General features: G+C 40.8%; 1 protein-coding gene across 2 annotated transcripts in view; it reads left to right on the top strand.

Annotated features, from left to right (window-relative positions):
• FRMD3 (FERM domain containing 3) overlaps positions 1–21,001 on the top strand; it is a 347,210-nt gene that overhangs the window by 233,889 nt on the left and 92,320 nt on the right. For both annotated transcript variants that reach the window (XM_061426014.1, XM_061426013.1), the window contains exons 7-8: positions 17,333–17,420; positions 19,487–19,575. In XM_061426014.1, coding sequence (XP_061281998.1) covers positions 17,333–17,420; positions 19,487–19,575 — 177 coding nt within the window. The remainder of the gene's footprint in view (positions 1–17,332; positions 17,421–19,486; positions 19,576–21,001) is intronic.

Raw genomic sequence — 21,001 nt, 5'->3', positions numbered from 1 at the left:
TGTACTAGTTTGCATTCCCACCAACAGTGTAAGAGGGTTCCCTTTTCTCCACACCCTCTCCAGCATTTATTATTTGTAGACTTTTGGATCGCAGCCATTCTGACTGGCGTGAAATGGTACCTCATAGTGGTTTTGATTTGCATTTCTCTGATAATGAGTGATGTTGAGCATCTTTTCAAGTGTTTGTTAGCCATCTGTATGTCTTCTTTGGAGAAATGTCTATTTAGATCTTTGGCCCATTTTTTGATTGGGTCATTTATTTTTCTGGAGTTGAGCTGTAGGAGTTGCTTGTATATTTTTGAGATTAGTTGTTTGTCGGTTGCTTCATTTGCTATTATTTTCTCCCATTCTGAAGGCTGTCTTTTCACCTTGCTAATAGTTTCCTTTGATGTGCAGAAGCTTTTAAGTTTAATTAGGTCCCATTTGTTTATTTTTGCTTTTATTTCCAATATTCTGGGAGGTGGGTCATAGAGGATCCTGCTGTGATGTATGTCAGAGAGTGTTTTGCCTATGTTCTCCTCTAGGAGTTTTATAGTTTCTGGTCTTATGTTGAGATCTTTAATCCATTTTGAGTTTATTTTTGTGTATGGTGTTAGAAAGTGTTCTAGTTTCATTCTTTTACAAGTGGTTGACCAGATTTCCAGCACCACTTGTTAAAGAGATTGTCTTTAATCCATTGTATATTCTTGCCTCCTTTGTCAAAGATAAGGTGTCCATATGTGCGTGGATTTATCTCTGGGCTTTCTATTTTGTTCCATTGATCTATATTTCTGTCTTTGTGCCAGTACCATACTGTCTTGATAACTGTGGCTTTGTAGTAGAGCCTGAAGTCAGGTAGGTTGATTCCTCCAGTTCCATTTTTCTTTCTCAAGATCGCTTTGGCTATTCGAGGTTTTTTGTATTTCCATACAAATTGTGAAATTATTTGTTCTAGCTCTGTGAAGAATACTGTTGGTAGCTTGATAGGGATTGCATTGAATCTATAAATTGCTTTGGGTAGTATACTCATTTTCACTATATTGATTCTTCCAATCCATGAACATGGTATATTTCTCCATCTATTAGTGTCCTCTTTGATTTCTTTCACCAGTGTTTTATAGTTTTCTATATATAGGTCTTTAGTTTCTTTAGGTAGATATATTCCTAAGTATTTTATTCTTTTCATTGCAATGGTGAATGGAATTGTTTCCTTAATTTCTCTTTCTGTTTTCTCATTATTAGTGTATAGGAATGCAAGGGATTTCTGTGTGTTGATTTTATATCCTGCAACTTTACTATAATCATTGATTAGTTCTAGTAATTTTCTGGTGGAGTCTTTAGGGTTTTCTATGTAGAGGATCATGTCATCTGCAAATAGTGAGAGTTTTACTTCTTCTTTTCCAATTTGGATTCCTTTTATTTCTTTTTCTGCTCTGATTGCTGTAGCCAAAACTTCCAAAACTATGTTGAATAGTAATGGTGAAAGTGGGCACCCTTGTCTTGTTCCTGACTTTAGAGGAAATGCTTTCAATTTTTCACCATTGAGGATAATGTTTGCTGTGGGTTTGTCATATATAGCTTTTATTATGTTGAGGTATGTTCCTTCTATTCCTGCTTTCTGGAGAATTTTTATCATAAATGGGTGTTGAATTTTGTCAAAGGCTTTCTCTGCATCTATTGAGATAATCATATGGTTTTTATTTTTCAATTTGTTAATGTGGTGTATTACATTGATTGATTTGCGGATATTGAAGAATCCTTGCATCCCTGGGATAAAGCCCACTTGGTCATGGTGTATGATCTTTTTAATGTGTTGTTGGATTCTGATTGCTAGAATTTTGTTTAGGATTTTTGCATCTATGTTCATCAGTGATATTGGCCTGTAGTTTTCTTTTTTTGTGGCATCTTTGTCAGGTTTTGGTATTAGGGTGATGGTGGCCTCATAGAATGAGTTTGGAAGTTTACCTTCCTCTGCAATTTTCTGGAAGAGTTTGAGCAGGATAGGTGTTAACTCTTCTCTAAATTTTTGGTAGAATTCAGCTGTGAAGCCGTCTGGACCTGGGCTTTTGTTTGCTGGAAGATTTTTGATTACAGTTTCAATTTCCGTGCTTGTACCTGTGGGACACAGTAAAAGCAGTCCTAAGGGGAAAGTTCATAGCAATACAGGCACACCTCAAGAAACAAGAAAAAAGTCAAATAAATAACCTAACTCTACACCTAAAGCAACTAGAAAAGGAAGAAATGAAGAACCCCAGGGTTAGTAGAAGGAAAGAAATCTTAAAAATTAGAGCAGAAATAAATGCAAAAGAAACAAAAGAGACCATAGCAAAAATCAACAAAGCCAAAAGCTGGTTCTTTGAAAGGATAAATAAAATTGACAAACCATTAGCCAGACTCATCAAGAAACAAAGGGAGAAAAATCAAATCAATAAAATTAGAAATGACAGTGGAGAGATCACAACAGACAACGTAGAAATACAAAGGATCATAAGAGACTATTATCAACAATTATATGCCAATAAAATGGACAACGAGGAAGAAATGGACAAATTCTTAGAAAAGTACAACTTTCCAAAACTCGACCAGGAAGAAATAGAAAACCTTAACAGAGTTTTTGTTTTAATAGACTTTATTTTTTAGAAGAGTTTTAGTTTCACATTAGAATTAAGAGGAGGAAAGTATACAGATTTCCTCTATATTCCCTGCCTCTCTACTTGTACAACTTCCCCCATATCTATGTCCATCCCCCACCAGAGTGGTACATTTGTTATAATAGATGAAACTACATTGATTTGTAGGTATTATGCACAGTCTATATACTTTAGGGTTAACCCTTGAGGTTGTACATTCTGTGGATTTGGACAACAGTATAATAACATATATCCATGATTATAATAGCATATAGAAAATTTTCACTGCCCTGAACATATTCTGTGCTCTGCCTTATTCATCCCTCCCTAACCTCTGGCAACCACTGATCTGTTACCTGTCTCCATAGTTTTGCCTTTTCTAGAATGTCATGTAGTTGAAACCTTACAGTATGCAGCCTTTTCAAATTAGCTTCTTTCACTAAGCAGTATGTACTTACGATTCCTGCTTGTCTTTCTATTGATAGCTCATTTCTTTCTACTGCTGAATAATATTCTGTTGTATGTACCACAGTTTATTTATCCTTTTACCTAGAACATATGGTTGCTTTCAAGTTTTGGAAATTATGAATAAAGTTATTATAATCGTCCATGGGCAGGCTTTTGTGTGGGCATAAATTTTCATCTCCTTTGGGTAAATATCAGGAAGCATGATTGTTGGATTGTATGGTAAGAGTATATTTAATTTTGTAAGAACTGCCAAACTGTCTTCCAAGTTGGCTGTGCCATTTTGCATTCCCACCAGCCATGAGTTCTTGTTGTTCCACAATCTTTACCAGCATTTGGTGTTTTCAGTGTTCTGGATTTTGGCCATTCTAGTAGGTATATTGGAGAGGGCAATGGCACCCCACTCCAGTACTCTTGCCTGGAAAATCCCATGGACGGAGGAGCCTGGTAGGCTGCAGTCCATGGGGTCGCTAAGAGTCAGACATGACTGAGTGACTTCACTTTCACTTTTCACTTTCATGCATCGGAGAAGGAAATGGCAACCCACTCCAATGTTCTTGCCTGGGGAATCCCAGGGACGGGGAGCCTGGTGGACTGCCGTCTATGGGGTCACACAGAGTCGGACATGACTGAAGTGACTTAGCAGCAGCAGCAGCAGTAGGCATATAGCTGACAGAGGTTTATTTAGAAAGATTTTTTGTAAAAGCATCTTTGGGCTTCTTAATGTCCTCTGAACTAAAGAATGTAGATACGTATCATTCACATTTTTAAATATATGTCAGTGCTAAAACTTGCTGAAGGCAAATGCTTCTTTTAGATCAGGTGTAGTTAATGAATTTGTTTGGCTCTTTGGGCTGTATGGTCTCCATTGCATCCGCTCAACTCTGCTTCTATAGAGTGACATAGACAATACATAAATGAGTGAGTGGTGATTCACTAAAACCTTATTGACAAAACAGATTGTGGACCAGATTTGATCCATGGGTTCTAGTTCACTGACCTGTTTTAAATACCTGAGTTCCCTGGTGGCTCAGATAGTAAAGAATCTGCCTGCAATGCAAGAGACATGGGTTCGATCCCTGGGTCAGGAAGATCCCCTGGAGAAGGGAATGGCTACCCAGTCCAGTATTCTTGCCTGGAGAATTCCATGGACAGAGGACAGTCCCTGGGGTTGCAAAGTGTCAGACATGACTGAGTGACTAACACTGACTTTTCAGAACAGATCTAGAATCAATTTTTTCTTCACTATCCTGACTCTGGTTGGATGGCATCACCGACTCAGGATGTTTGAGCAAGCTCCAGGAGATGGTGAAGGACAGTGAAGCCTGGTGTGCTGCAGTCCATGAGGTCACAAAGAGTCAGATACGACTGGGTGACTGAACAACAAATCCTGACTCTGAAGATAATTTTAAAGCAAAAAGATCCATATTTGTTTTTAAAATTTGGTATAAGAAATGAGCTCATGATTTATACATTTTGAATTTGGTATGCAGAGATGAGATTCTAGCAATAGGACTGCTTAGAAATAGGATATTCCTCTTTCTAGAGCCCTCTGGTGGCTGGAGGACGCCATTGCCATAATCCCTGCTGGGTGTATGTGCTGTTGTGTCCGACTGTTTGCGACCCCATGGATTGTAGCCCACCATGCTCCTCTGTCCATGGGATTTCCCAGGCAAGAATACTGGAATGGGTTGCCATTTCCTTTTCCAGGGGATCTTCCCAACCCAGGTATTGAACCCGTGTCTCTTATGTCTCCTGCGCTGGCAGGCTGGTTCTTTACCACCAGCACTACATTGGAAGCCCCCACAATCCCTGGGGATGTGAGTTATGTTTTACTCTCTTGGTTTCTGTTTTCCACAGCTTTAATCCCAACCATCTGGGTTAAGAGGGATGACCTCTGCCATTAGCTCTGAGGGTGCTTGGAGGGGGTTGAAGATCAAGAATAAGAATGACTTTACTCTCAGGAACCCTGATAGGCTTCCCTGAAGTTTTTCCTGGAGTTTCTACTCAGCTAATCCTCTCAATACCAGTTCATCAGGTTTCTTGTTAGAAGCCAAGATTTTTGAATCAGTTCCAGTCACAAGACATCAGCTTTTAAATATTCAGAAATCTCAGTTGGCAGTGAGGTGGTTTGATGGTGTATTCCTTGCCTTAAAGAAGATAAAAATGATTGGATTAGCCATCCCCATAATGATCTAATACAGTGTGTTTTGTGCTGGAAGTAATGATGACACTGGGTGTATTTTAAACAGACTCGTTATCTCTTTTTATTTCTCAGAACTCACATTCTGTGTAAATCATGTGCCCTGGCTTCCTGGCAAGGATTTATAATATCAAAAATGTCTAGCTTTCCAGAAATAAGTGCCCTGCTATGGAAGGACCCTCTACCTGTGCTTCCAATTAGTAGTTTACAAGAGCCCTCTTAGGAAACTATTTTGTACAGTTTTGAGAAGAATGTTTACTGTTTAAAAGGAAGAGGGGAAATGTCAGATTATTTTACAACCCCAATCTTTCTTAAAATGTGCTTTTGCTCTGTCATCCCTCTTTCCCCTTGCCCTGTATCCTTTCCGTTCTCAAGGCTCTCATTCCAAAAGCCTAGACTCTCCTTTCCTCCCTTCCTCCCTCCCTCTACCTTCCTCCTCCCTAACCCTGCCCCTGAATCTCTTTCTCCTTACCTTTCTCTCTCTCCTTGCCACCCCTCTCCCTATCTCTGGTAGGTTATCAAATCCATTTTCATTCTCTGGTGTAATACTCTTCTTAGGAATGGGAAGATGGAATGATTTGGCATCAAATGCTTCTCCTGAAGGGCTTCCCTGGTAGCTCAGAGGTTAAAGCGTCTGCCCGCAATGCGGGAGACCCGGGTTCAATCCCTGGGTTGGGAAGATCCCCTGGAGAAGGAAATGGCAACCCTCTCCAGTGTTCTTGCCTGGAGAATCCCATGGACGGAGGAGCCTGGTGGGCTACAGTCCACGGGGTCGCAAAGAGTCGGACATGACTGAGTGACTTCTAAATCTTTGTATTATGTGGCTTAGAGTCAGGGACATTTCTAGAAAGCCTTGAAAGAAAGAAAGAAAGAAAAAAAAAAAGAAAGAAAGATAGCGCTAAGTCGTGTCCGACTCTTGCAACCCTATGGACTATAGCCTGCCAGGCTCCTCGGCCAGGGAGAAATGATGTGTGCACCCAATCCATCAACATTTCTTATACAGATGAAATCTGGCTAAGGTGACTTGAAGGGAGAAAGCAATGTCATGGAAGTGCAACACAGCTTTGAAGAAGGACAGAGGGGTAGTATTAAAAGCTGGACTCAGTCATCACTTATACTCTTTGATTACCCTTGACATGTGGTTCTAAATTATGCATAGAATCAAAGACATTTTGAACTTTTGATGAAATTATAAGTGTATTTATCCATTCTTCTATCCACACACCCATCCATGATCCATCCATCCATCTATCCATCCACATATCTGTCCATCCCTTCATGCAGCAAATATTTGTTGAAGAATAACTATGTAGCAGAAACTGTAAAAGTGTCAGATGACCTACCTAGCCCAGTGATCTTCAGCTGCTTCTCCAACAAGCTGGAAGCCTCTTCATCATCTACGTGCTCCATGGCCTGATGTTTTTGAAAGATTCTACCTGAAAACAATATTCATGAAGCAACAAGTAACTTGCTTCTGAATTTTTTTATTGGTCATCCATAGCTTTAATTTGGAGAAGGCAATGGCACCCCACTCCAGTACTCTTGCCTGGAAAATCCATGGATGGAGGAGCCTGGTAAGCTGTAGTCCATGGGGTTGCTAAGAGTCGGACATGACTGAGCGACTTCACTTTCACTTTTTACTTTCATGCATTGGAGAGGGAAATGGCAACCCACTCCAGTGTTCTTGCCTGGAGAATCCCAGGGACGGGGGAGCCTGGTGGGCTGCCATCTCTGGGGTCACATAGAGTCAGACACGACTGAAGCGACTTAGCAGCATAGCTATAATTAACATTCAAAGCCTTTGAATATCAAGAGGTCACTGGTCCAAAGCAAAGAAACTTGACAGCTAGTTATGACACTTGAGAGACTCTTGGAGTCCAAAGCAGGGGTTATAATGATAATCCTTGGACTACCACCTGACACAGATAGATGTTTTTAGGCCAAATAATAGTTTTGAAAAGTGGAAATCAGTTGGAATAAAATTCGAGCTTTACTTGCACCTGCGGGATTTGTTAACACAAAGCCCTGAGACCAACGCAGCAAAGCTAAGCAGCAGTGCCCTTTAAAAGAGTCATTTGTTCCCTGAGTCGCCACCATCCTGCTCAGCCCGTTCACATTCTTCCTCCATTTGATTGTTTGTGACCACCTTGTTTCACCAATAAGGAAACAGAGGCCTGAGAAACTCACTTATTCAAGGCTATACAATTATGAAGCAACAGAACTTGACCTGAAACCTGAGTGTTCCTATAAAGTACCCTGAAGTTTCTCTAAGTGGCTGCTCTTCTGTATGTCTTGTCCCTGCCTGGCCCCAGAGCATCACCACTGTCTCCTCCAGAGCATGGCAACCACCCACATTTGTAACATTCTATTTAATGCTCTGCATTGATGTGGTCCCTAATGGTCCTCAAAGATTTTACAGAATATAATTTCCCTAAGTAAAGAGAAATGACAGACTGGGCACTCTTCCAGTTAGGATGTGGAAAGCATGAGACATTGATCTCCCTCTAATACCAAGATAGCATCAATAAGCTAGACAAATTACAAAGTCATATTTTAAAAACTCATCTGAACATGAGGATGCAAAGAAACCTCAATGTACTAAAATCCAGAATGTCCTTACTGGGGCAGCAAAGACCCGCTGCTGCTTTCACCTCTGGTGGTAGGGAGAGGAGGAGGAATATGCCAGAGGTGGGGGGCAGGGAGGACGCTAAGCCTTTAACAAGCCTTTAGTGACTATGAATGGGCTGACCTGACTGGTTGGAACCCCAGAGTCTCTAGTGTGAGTTGGAGTCTGGGACCCCAGGCCTTCCCTGAGTGCAGAAGGACAGTATGCCAAAGCTGGACAGGGCGGGAAGGCTGAGTGAAACCCCTCTGAGGCACTGCTGACCTTGAGCCATGGCAGAACATCCCTTGACCATGGCGACGGACACGACCACAGGAAGAAAAATAATCATTTGAGGTGCAGAGAGCCGTGGGTGGGACTGAAGAGCAAAGGAGATTTCCTGAAGCTCAGAGAGTTGACAGCAAAGCTGTAAAGCATAGCAAGCTCTCCAGAGTCTCGTGGATGCTAAGAATCCAAGCCCTGCTGAAGGGCAAGTTCTGAGAGCACTCTTAAACTTTTGAAGCAGTGGTAAACAAACTCTAAAGTTGCAACCCAGTTGCACCAAAACCTAAGCTAAGGCACGCTGAGAATTCTACTTTGCAGTAGCAGATCATTCTATTGATCTTATAACCATGAGCCTAATTCTGAAGCTTGCAGACCCAAATGGATCAGGTGGAGCCAAATCCACCCCCTTCGCTGTCCAACTGTGCTCCAAGTGGCCCAAGTCATTGCTGGCAAGATTCACACCTCACTCCACAATTAGGGTCCACTAATAATTTGCATTTCTTCTTGGGATGCTGTGCATTTTTGTACTCTATGCAGTGATATGCTAAAGGAGAATCAATAAGAGAGTGTTCCTCTTGGCCATAAAAAGGTATTCAAGACAGGCAGAAAGAAGATATATAGCTAAATACATAATCACTTGACCTTGCCTATTTTATTAGAAAAGCATATCTTAAGAATTATTAGTTCTCGAAAAAGAATTCAGCATAACACTGGTCTTTATCTCTAAATATCTCATTAGAGACACTATTAATCTTAGTAGAACAGTTCCTGGTGCAAGATTTAAAGGATAGAAAATCATTATTTTCCATTACCAAACAGAGTTTTTGCCAGAAACAAATGGCCAGTGGGAGATTTGAAAGAAAAACAAATTTCTATTTAATTGAGCTAATTGTCTTCCTGAAAACCTACTAAATGGTTGCTTCCTTAATGAGTCAGGGAAACTCAGGATTTTCTTAGTGCTGTTGAGATCTCTACTTTTTCCCTTTTGGTTTTGAACCTGTTTCCTTCTCTGAACATTTGTAGCCTTTCTTTGTATATGATTTTTTAGATTAACTCTGTTAAGTGTGTAGCCATTGGAGATCTAAGTCAAACCCAATGCAAACGATACCAATTTGAGTTCTTTTATTTTGAAGAGGGGTCATTGCGCTATTGTAAATACCTTGGCATGCTTCCTGACGCTTCCACCAAAAAAAGATTTCTGATTTCAGTCATGTGCAGAGCTAGCAAGGGAACAAATGCTATTCTGAGGACAAGGAGGAAGCACTCTCTGTGCCAGGTGCTAATCCGATGGCTTTATATCTGTTAATTGTTTATTCTTTATACCAAATCTTAGAGATAGGTACTATTTTTAATCTTTATTGTATGGAAACAGACAGACACAGCTTCAGTTTTCTATTCCTGTGTTCAGTTCCTAGATCAGGGTTCAGCAAACTTTTCTATCCTAGGCCATTTAGTAAATACCTTAGGCTTTGCAGGACACATGGTTTCTGTTGCAATCATGCCTTTTGCCGTCATAACATGACAGTGTCTACAGATGGCACCCAAGCAAATGGGTGTGTCTTTGTTCAAAAAAAGCTTAATTGATGGAGACTGAAATTCGAACATCACATAATTTTCACAGGGCATTAAATTATTCTTTGATCGTTTCGGGCCATTTACAAATGGGAAAAAAAAAAACATTCCTAGCTCAGGGCTGTGTAAAACCAGACAGTGATCTGGATTTAGCGCACAGAGAGTCTAGTCTGGGGATCTCTGACCTAGATTAAAATGGAAACATCACTGCTGTCTAATCAGATCTAAATATCTGTCATCAGGGATGGAGTGCCTCATCACTGATAAGATGAAAAATGCTTAGAATTTGAAAAGTGCTTTCTAGAAGAACCAGTAGAAACCATGTCAGTTGGAAATGCTCAGCCTGGTATCCATGAGAGCAGGCAGATGGCCCTGGACCATATCGTGTTGTTAGTGCAGGTCCTGAGAAGCATGTTGGAACCAGGCTGCCTTGGATTTGTATTCACTCCTCCACTTAATACTTGAGTAACCTGGAACAGGTTACTCTTCCTCTTTAAGTGTCAGAATCCTCATCTATAAAATAAGCATAAGAATTCCTGCTTGATGAATATTAAGTGAAAAAAAATATATCTACTGCTTGGCAATATAAACAATTATATATTGCTCAGAACAGGAGAGTTTAGTAAAAGGTGGCTCTGCATGGATATCTGTTATATTCCTGACCTATTCTGTTTAATTCAGCAGTGCTTTTAGATTGTGTAATGCTTCACCCAGTAATTATTCTATTAAAAAAGGCAGGAATTATTTCTCTTTTAATCATTGTAAATGAATAAAATATAAAAGAGTATATGCAATATATGTGTAATTTAAAGAGTAGTTGAAAAACACCCATGACCCCATAACTTTGCTTATGAATTAGAACAGTACCAGATGCTCTCAGGTCTCCTAACCTGACTCTCCCAAATCACCTCCCTTCCTTCTCTATGCTATTCTGGATTTTAGGTTATTCATTCTCTTATTTTGCTTTTATAAATATACTCTATACATCAGTAAGTAATATATACTTTTTTTTCCTGTTTTTGACATTCATACAAATGAAATCAAACTCTATCCATGTTTTTCACTTCCCCCCCACCAATATTATGATTGATGCATACAGTCATAGGTGTTCATTTCTGCTTCTGTGTAATTAATTTTCTATCATATGAACATGTCACATTTAATGTATTCATTCTCCTGTTGATGGACATTGTCTCTAGGTTTCTGCTGTTATAAACAAAATTACTATGGCTTCTTGAATACTTCTCATAGGGATATAAGTAAAAGAGTCCCTAGCATAGATACAACCTAGGTGTAGAAAGCAGGTTCAGACCTGGGTCATGGAGTTTGCACAGTTTCAGCTTTTCTAGGAGATGGTAGCTTGTTTGCTGAAAAGGCTGCTCCCTTCACATCCATAGTGTATGAGTCCCCAGTGCTTCACAGTCTTTTCCCTTTCCTTTCCTTTTTTTCTTAAACTCTAAGAAGTGGAAGCACAATACCAGCTGAGAAAAGTCAACAAAACATAAATTACAAAGCAAGTGCGTATGTAACCACCACCCAGGTCAAATAGAGAATTGGTAATTCCTCAGAAGTCCCTATTTTGCCCCTTTCCAATATTTATCTTCTCCCTTCCCCCCGAAAGGTAATCACATCTCTGACTCTAAATATTTTAGTTTTGTTTTGCTAATTTGAAAAAGTCATATAAATGGAGTTCATTCAGTGGGTATATGTTTATATCTGGCCTCTTTCATTCAGTTTTATTTTTGTAATGGTCACTCATTTTGTGTGTGAAAACAGCTGTATAGTGTTCTATTGTATATCCAATCTACTATTGGTAGACATTTGTTTCCTATTTTTTGTTATTACAAATGGCACTCCTGTGAAAATTCTATGTGTTTCTTGATGCAACAGGTCTAGAGCCTGTTGTATGTATAATTTTGAGTGGAATTGCCGTGTTATAGGTCAGTATGTTTAACTTCAGTAGATAAGTTTTTTCAGTTTTCCAGATAGTTCTACCAAATTACTCTTCCACCAGGAGTATATGACAGTTGCTTTTGCTGCACATTCTCATGAGTGCTTGGTATTCTTTTAAATTTTGGCTGTCAAATGAATGTGTAAATAACTTCTTAAAGTTTTTCATTTTCCTGACCTTAAAGAAGTTGAGGACATTTTCATGTGATTATTAGCTATTTGAATATCTTTTTCTGTGAAGTATGTATTCAAGTCTTTTGCCATTTTTCCTCCTGAGTTATCTTTTTAAATTATTTTATTGTTTGTTATTGATTTATTGGAGGCTTTTTTTTTTGTTCTACATAGGAGTCCTTTCTTTATTGTACACGTTGCCAAAATCTTTTCCCATACTGGGGCTTGCCTTTTCACTTCTGGGTGATGCTCTGGATGAAAAGAAGTCTTTGAGTTCAATGGTGTGCTTTCCAGAGCTGTATAGCACTGCATCCCTGCTACCATCTGGGGTGGAGTGTTTGCAATTAGATGTTCATCATATAAAAGTACAGGAAAGTGGTCAGAAAGAGACCACCTAGGTAAGCAAAAAGTTCCTCACTTTCCAATATGAACTTCTAAATTATAACCTTTCAAAATTAACTTGTTCCCAGATTAAATAGAAAAGGTGTGCTTTAAAACTGAACTTGAATTTCAAGAATAAACAATGTTCAGTTTACAGAAACTATAAAACTCTTAGAGGAAAACATAGCCAAAACACTCTTTGACATAAATGGCAGCAAGATCCTCTTTGACTCACTTCCCAGGGTAATGGAGATAAAAACAAAAATAAAAAAATGGTTCCTAATTAAACTTAAAAGTCTTTGCATAGCAAAGGAAACTATAAACAAGATGAAAAGACAACCCTCAGAATGTGAGAAAATAATTGCAAATGAAGCAACTGACAAGGGATTAATCTCCAAAATACATAAGCAGCTCATGCATCTCAATATCAGAAAAACAAACAACCCAATCAAAAAACGGGAAAAAAATGTTTCTCCAGTTTTTGGAGAAACAGACATTTCTCCAAAGAAGACATGCAGATGAGTAATGAACACGTGAAAAGATGCTCAACATCACTCATTATTATAAATATGCAAATCAAAACTGCAATGAGGTATCACCTCACACTGGTCAGGATGGCCATCATCAAAAAGTCTACAAACAATAAATGCTGGAGAGGTGTGGAGAAACGGGAACCCTTTTGCACTGTTGGTGGGAATGTAAATTGACATAGCCACTATGGAGAGCAATAGGGAGATTCCTTAAAAATCTAGGAATAAAACTACCAGCAATCTCACTACTAGGCATACAAAATTTGAGAAAACCTTAATTCAAAAAAACACACATACCCCAATGTTCATTGCAGCACTATTTACAATAGCTAGGACATGGAAGCAACCTAGATGTACATTGGCAGATGAATGGATAAAGAAGCTATGATATGTATGTATATATACATACACACATACAATGGAATATTAGTCATAAAAAGGAATGAATTTGAGTCAGTTGAACTGAGGTAGATGAAGCTAGATCCTGTTATACAGACTGAAGTCAGAAAGAGAAAAACAAATATATATTAATGCATATATATGAAATGCAGACAAATGTATCTGATGAACCTGTTTGCAGAGCAGGAATGGAGGGCAGACCTGTGGACACAGTGGGGTAGGGAAAGGGTGGGATGGTTTTTGAAAGAGTTGCAATGAAACATATGCAATACCATGTTTATAATGGGTAGCTAGTGCAAAGTTGCTGTATAACACCAAGAGCTCATCCTGGTGCTCTGTGACAACCTAGAGGAGTAGGGTGGAGGAGGGGTTGGAAGGAGGTTCAGGAGGGAGGGAAGATATGTATACTTGTGGCTGATTCACATCATTGTACAGCAGAAACCAACAAAACATTGTAAAGCAATTATCCTCCAATTAAAAAAAAAGCCAGTATGCGGCTTAGACAAAAAAGGCTGACAGTTTACCACTAAGGGGAATGGCCAGCTCTCTGGAGCAGAGGAGCTCTTCTTAGTATGGGGCAGAGTAAGAGGCTTTCATGTGAAGCAGCAGGATTTCCCGGAGCAGAGCTGATGGCCTGTGGCTGTGGGAGGCACTGAGCCAGCTGCTTTACCTCTAGTCCTGGTTCTCTTTGGCCTCCATCTGGGTCATTGAGCTGAAGTTTTGCTTTGAGGGCCACTGGAGTGGGGTGCTGCTTAGGAACATGCCAGTTAGCTCAGCTTTGTGCTTTGTTCCCCGCCAGGGGGTAGAGTGAGTGTATGAAAGAGTGAGAGAGAGAGAATAGAGACAGTGTGTATGTGAGGGTGGGGTGGGCATGGTAAGAAGGCAGGAAGCCCCTAATATTTGGATTCAATAATTTGCTTTATTTTCTGGTGAAACATAGGCATTTACTTCAGGAACTTATGAGAGAGCTATGAAGAGAGAAATACCTGTATATTTTTAAAAAACTTTCAGAAATTCCCTTTTCCCTTCTCCAACAAAATACTTGGTGATTTTCTTGAATCTTTTGTTACTTTGTCAAGAAGAAAAATAATTATGACTATGACTTGAAAAAAAAAGAATCAAAGAAATGATCCTGATGGATTTGATGGATTGAAAGGGTCATATAGTGCCGAGCGGGGTGAATAAATAAAGAGGCGCCTTTTATATATATCCCAGTGAAATTTCAGAACACCAAAACTAAAGAGAAAATCAGGCAAGGCTTTAGAAAGACTTAAGTCTCCTAAAGCAGGAGAAGGCAATGGCACCCCACTCCAGTACTCTTACCTGGAAAATCCCATGGACAGAGGGGCCTGGAAGGCTGCAGTCCATGGGGTCGCTGAGGGTCGGACACGACTGAGCGACTTCACTTTCACTTTTCACTTTCATGCATTGGAGAAGGAAATGGCAACCCACTCCAGTGTTCTTGCCTGGAGAATCCCAGGGACGGGGGAGCCTGGTGTACTGCCGTCTATGGGTTCGCACAGAGTCGGACACGACTGAAGCGACTTAGCAGCAGCAGCAACTCTCCTAAAGCAGGTGTTTGAGTTAATCCCTCAGGAATATATTCTGTAAAGGATGAATTTAAAGATTATCCCCTCTATTAAAAGAAAAAGGTAGCATTTCTGGCTCCCTTCCCTTCCTTCTCCAAGTCCCTGTGGATAATAGAAAATGTATTAGAAAGCAGATGCAAGAAAGACTACCATCTTTGCATCAGCAGTCCTGTGGTATCTCTGGAAGATAGGAAACAAATGGAAGGAATCCAGGTCAAACACATATAGAGAATAGGAGTGGTTCTGTGTACTTCTGGCAACAGATAACGGGGCAGCCATCATGGTGGGTGCATTTGGAACATTGGTTCCCTTGTGCTAAGTCATAGGCAATAGCAGGCTTGAGCTGGAGGTACTTGTATGGATAATACCCTGAAGGAACTACAGTCTTCAGCCTGAAATCAAGTTACTAACTCATACTCTTCTCATATGACATGTCCTGCCCTTCCCTACACCCTCTGGAGGCCATTGTACTAAACAACATAAAATACAAGGATGAGCATCAAACCAAGAATCACCAAACACTTACGAAGGAAACATCAGTTCATTGAATAAGACACTCTGATGCAACAAACCAAAGGGCGGTCACCAAGAAAGTAGTATTAATGGAATCAAAGGGATTGGACTTTAAAAGAAACCAAGTAGATATCCTCAGAGGAGAAAGAAGAATTTATTTCATAAAACAAGAACAGGCATCTATTTCAAGAGCCAAGTAAATATTACATTGGAAGTGAAACATTTAATTGATATTTTAAAAATCACTCATAAATGGAATGAAAAATAGGATGCACATGGCTGAAGAAGAAATTAAACTGGAGGCTTGAATAAAGAAATAATTTGGAATGTAATATAAAAAGCATATTTAAAGAATGAAAGCTTAAAAAGACATAGAGGATAATACTAGGAGTTTCAAGATCCATTTACTAAGGTCTCTCAGAAGAGAGAAGCAAGAGAGAGTGGTTGAGGTGAGGAAGGAGACTGTGAAGAGAAGAAAAAAATCAAATGGCCGAAGATGAGTTGTCTGGGGGCCTCCCTGGTAGCTCACTGGTAAAGAATCCGCCTCCCAGTGCAGGAGACACTGGTTCAGTCCCTGATCTGGGAAGACCCCACATGCCTTGAAGCAGCTAAGCCCATGCTCTACATCTATTGAGCCCATGGTGCTCTAGAGCTGAAGCTGCAACTACTGAAGCCTGTTGAGGTCTAAAGACTGTGTTCCACAACAAGAGAAACCACTGCAGAGAGAAGCCCGTGCATTGCCACAAGAATGCAACCCCCCACTCGCCGCAACTAAAAAAATGCAGATCATGCAGCAACAAAGACCCAGCACAGCCAAAAATAAAGAAGGAAAATTAGAAAAAGAAGAGTTGTCTGATGAAAAGTGTCCCTATAGTGCTTGGGTTTCCCAGGTGGCTCAGTGGTAAAAAATCTGCCTGCCAATGCAGGAGACACGGGTTCTATCCATGGGTCAGGAAGATCCTCTGGAGAAAGAAATGGCAACCCACTCCAGTATTCTTGCCTGGGAAATCCCAAGAACAGAGGCGCCTGGGGGGCTGTATAGTTCATGGGGCTGCAAAAGGGTTGGACACGACTTGGTGACTAAACAACCACAGTGCTCATCTTGACAAATGAATAAAGATGTTCCTTAGACGTATCAGGGTGAATATTCAGAGTAAAGAGATCTTGAAAAGCTTCACAGAGAAGAAAATTGGGATACTGTTTTGATTAGAAGCATAAGGACTCTTAGCTGTCTTGAGGGAGTGGGAAGGGAATCCATCTTGGGGAGAGGCATGCATGGAAATAGAATTAATATTGCAGTATAGTTCTACTGTGAATATAAACCTGAATTCCTGTTGTTAGCAAACTCTTCTTGGTTGCTCAGGTTACTTACTATCCTTGGAGAATGGTTTGGATTCTCTATGATACATGTGAGATATTAATGTTAGTCAAAAGCAGAGTCTTTGAAATGCTGCATAATCCTTGTTTGGAAGCTAGCCCTGAAAGGACTTCACAGCCATCTATATTTGCAGCCCCCTTTCTCTTCCTGGGGCCAAGACCTTGTTTACCACCCTGGAGGACACAGCTCAGACTAGAAATGGCTGAGATTTCCTTTCAAAATCCAGGGCTTTCCGATAGAATGGTTGACAGCTCCTCTTTCCTGGATGGCTCTGTTTAGGCTGCTGATAGTGTAACACTTTGTACCCCAAACAAGAAAAAAATGCCCTATATCCTGGAGAATCTTTTGAAATAAGTAGGAAAGAACAGATGCTGAGTTTTAGTTCGTAGTAAGATTGGATTTGCAAGGGCCTACTTATTGGTAACTTGATAACCTTGATTTAACTGTCCTGGTCACTGGAGTCTTTACAGCACATGTGTGTTTATTATGGAACAATTAACCAAGGAACACGGGCTAAGATTTCTTAGCAAAAGCTGCTTGTGAGGGGAATAATGACCAGTTTATTGATCACTATTTCTATAGGGATTTCTCTCTTGATTTAGTTAAGAATATATTTTATTGATTGAAGGGACCCCATGGTTCTGTTATTTTTCATGTTAACTCCCTGAATCTTGTGTGATTTCAGAGGGCAGAGCCCACCTGTTGCTGAATTTAACTTACTCCTGAAAGCTCACACTTTGGAAACCTATGGGGTGGATCCTCATCCATGCAAGGTAACTACCTCTCTCCACAGGTTGACAGATAATGATTGTTTCACCCAAAAGACAGTTAATTGGTATACAGGCCTAAAGGAGCCCTTCTAGGATATTCCCACAGCCTGATCCATCACCCCTAATGAGAAGGGACAACAGTGTCCTGCAGTCATACGTTTGGGTAGTTGATTTTCTCCATTGGAGTCTTCTAATTGCTTGCTCATCCACTCATCCATCAATTGGATGGTTTTACCCCCTGAGAAGTTGTGGGATCCTAACAGGTTTGTTTGCAAAGGCCATTGCCAGCAAGAATGCAGTCTTTAACAATGGATAAGCAGAAGGAAGGGCTTCCCAGGTGGCGCTAGTGGTAAAGAACCTACCTGCCAGTGCAGGGAGATGTAACAGACGTGCGTTTGATCCCTGGGTTGGGAAGATCCTCTGGAGGAGGACATAGCAACCCACCCCACTATTCTTGCCTAGAGAATCTCATTGTAGAGAAGCCTGGCAGGCTACAGTCCATGGGGTCGCAAAGCGTTGGACACGACTGAAGCAACATAGCACACACACAAGTGGAAGGGAAAATCTTTTAATTGATCTTTAGAGTATATATTTTTCTTTCTTCCTTTACTTGAATTACTTGACAGTTTTTCTCTCAAGTGGGAGATCAAGACCACGTGTATCAGAAACACTCAGGCCCCACCCCAGAGCCATCGATCAGCATCTTTGGGGAACCTGGAACCTGCCTTTTAAACAAGCTCCCAACGTGGTACTCAAGCACATGTGTTTCAGAAGCATTTTATGAAAACAGTGTTCTTTTCATATCCTAAACCCACTGCACATAAACCAGACACTAACCTGAATCCTAAACTAAGCATTTATATCAACCAGGCTCTTAAAGGTGTGTTTTTGAGTCATACTAGGACATTTCTTCGGAGAAGGTGATGGCACCCCACTCCAGTACTCTTGCCTGGAAAATCCCATGGATGGAGGAGCCTGGTGGGCTGCAGTCCATGGGGTCGCGAAGAATTGGACACGACTGAGTGGCTTCACTTTCACTTTTCACTTTCATGCATTGGAGAAGGAAATGGCAGCCCACTCCAGTGTTCTTGCCTGGAAAATCCCAGGGACGGGGGAGCCTGGTGGGCTGCCGTCTATGGGGTCGCACAGAGTCGGACACAACTGAAGCGACTTAGCAGCAGCAGCAGCGGGACATTTCTTTACCCAGGTGGGACCAGCTAATGGTATTCGGTGAAGTCCCCAGTACTAGAGCTCACAGCTCAGGCTGGACCTTAGAAGGGCCTGAGGAGCCCCATCATGCCCTGTTGTCCAGTCGCATGGGGATGTAAAGGTGCAGCCTGGGCAGAGAGCTGGCAGGCTGGTTGACAGTGGCATGTGCATCTTCTGCCTCTGCCCACATGATTATTTCAGAGTATTTGCCAGATGTCTCTTTCTGCTAATGGTATAAATTAGATTATTCCACTTCATGAATTAGATTTTATCCACAAATCTGATCCTCTCTGTCTGTTTTATTTATTACCTGGAGACTGACTTGAGTTTTGTTGTTATCCTTGTTGTTCCTTTGCCTTAATTTATCCATGCTTAGTTTTCCTGCTGGAGGCTGGAATCAAAGGAGGCATTTCCAGGCATATCTTTATTTTTACATTACCAGAAATCCCATATGGGGTTGACTAGTTAGTTTAGATGCTCAGGGCTTTGGTTTCAGGGCTAATGACAACCAAGAACAGTTTTCCTATTGACATGGTAGATCTGACAACTCAGGTAGTCCCATAAGGCACTTGGAAGTAGACTAGTGGTTTGGGAGTAACCTGTATTTTCCCAGGAGGTTTCTGGGGAGGCAGAGGTCCACTCCTCAAATAGAAAAGCTACACATTCCTGGCCCTCGCCCACATTTTAGAGGTACTATCCTTGGAAGTCCCATCTTAGAAACTTAGTTTATGGCTATGATCTTTGTACTTAACCTAAAATTCACCCAGACTGAGGATGAATAAGCATATAATTTACCCTTTATTTGATATTCCTTAATTGAATATGTTCTTATTTCTGGGTTGTTGTTTTTTTTTTTTCAGGATTCAACAGGCACAACAACATTTTTAGGATTCACCGCTGCAGGCTTTGTGGTATTCCAGGGAAATAAGAGAATCCATTTGTTAAAGTGGTGAGTACTTCTTTGGAAAATAATTCTTGTTTTTTCTTAATCTTGTTTTTCTTTCCCAGTCTTTGACTTTCTATTTGGAACTGCCAGGTAGAATGCCTAAGATCCATTTCCCTGCCTTGAAGCTTCTTACAAAGAGATTATTCATCTATAAATGAAGTTCAATCTTGGTTTCCCTAGACCTCAGGAGACCTGGAGTGTGTCCCAGGCTCAGAGGCTCTGCCTCCAAAGGGAAGGTGTCCAGGATTCCTGGTGAAGAAATACCAGGGGTGACCACAGGGTGCCTCAGGGCAGGGTTAGGGTGCAAGTTCCCTCAGACAACAAGGTCCCCTCTATTTCTGTCACTTCTTTTCATTCTCTTCTGTTGAATTCTTGCTGCAGACCCACCCCTCTGTAATCCAAAAGCACCAGTGAAGATGATTCTGACTCAAAGGAACAGGAATGTATGCTCACAGTGGCTTACAGATGAGAGGACAGCAAAAGTTCCAGGGGTCTGGCAGCCCCATGGTCCTTTAACTTAACTACCTGGCAGCATCATGAAGGACTTGCGCCTTTGCATTTTCTTCTCTGCAGTCGCAGGGTGGTAGCTTTTGTCCCCAGGTAAAATGGCCATGCATTCAACTTCAGTTGTCAGATCTTCCCATGGCAACACCCTCAAGGAGAATAGCCCTTTGCATGTGTCTCCTGTGAAGACAAGGATAGCTTTTTCAGAAGCTCTGTAAGAGACTTCCTGTGTATGTAATTGGGCAGGGTGGGTCATATGTGCCTCCTTAAACCAATCCTTCCAAGAAGTAGAATTCTGTGATGAGGTTGGTCAAATCAAGATTCATCCTCTTGGGGAGAACATCATCTATATGAACACTTGATCTAGAGGAAGAATAAAGTATGGATTGTGTCCATAAGGACGTGGGAGAATGGACCAGCAGTGCCCACTATGTCCAATCAGGGAACAAAATAGTTTTGGTAAAGAGTGAAGAAGTCTGCAGAAACTAACACAACATTGTTAAATAACTATACTCCAATAAAAAAATTTAAAAAATAAAAAGAAAGACAAATCAAAAAAATTGGACTTATCTTGACTGTACTTTAAAACACAAAGAGTGAAGAAAGCTGAACATTGTGTGTGTATTGGAATATTGTAAGGGCTTAGTCTTGCTCATAGCTTCAGCTTGATTTGATTCCCTCTCTGATGGTCCTTGACAGATTTGTCACCTGGTCTCTCTGGGTGGTGGATTCACTCTCTTGGCTTGAGCCCTAGGGGTCGAAAGTTTTTGATGGGCCTCTGGGCATCCACCCTCAGTCCTGGATTGAAATTGCTCTCTCATGCGTATCTGAACCTCCATTTCATGGTTCTTTTAGCATCAGGATTTCTTCCAGCACCTTTTTATCAAGTCCCCGTCCACTCCATCGCTTCTTGGCACTCTTCTCT

This window comes from Bos javanicus, chromosome 8 (assembly GCF_032452875.1).
Source record: "Bos javanicus breed banteng chromosome 8, ARS-OSU_banteng_1.0, whole genome shotgun sequence".
NCBI classification, from domain to species: Eukaryota; Metazoa; Chordata; class Mammalia; order Artiodactyla; family Bovidae; genus Bos; species Bos javanicus.
The sequence above is the reverse complement of the archived record's forward strand: the minus strand, read 5'-3'. Positions and strand labels throughout refer to the sequence as shown.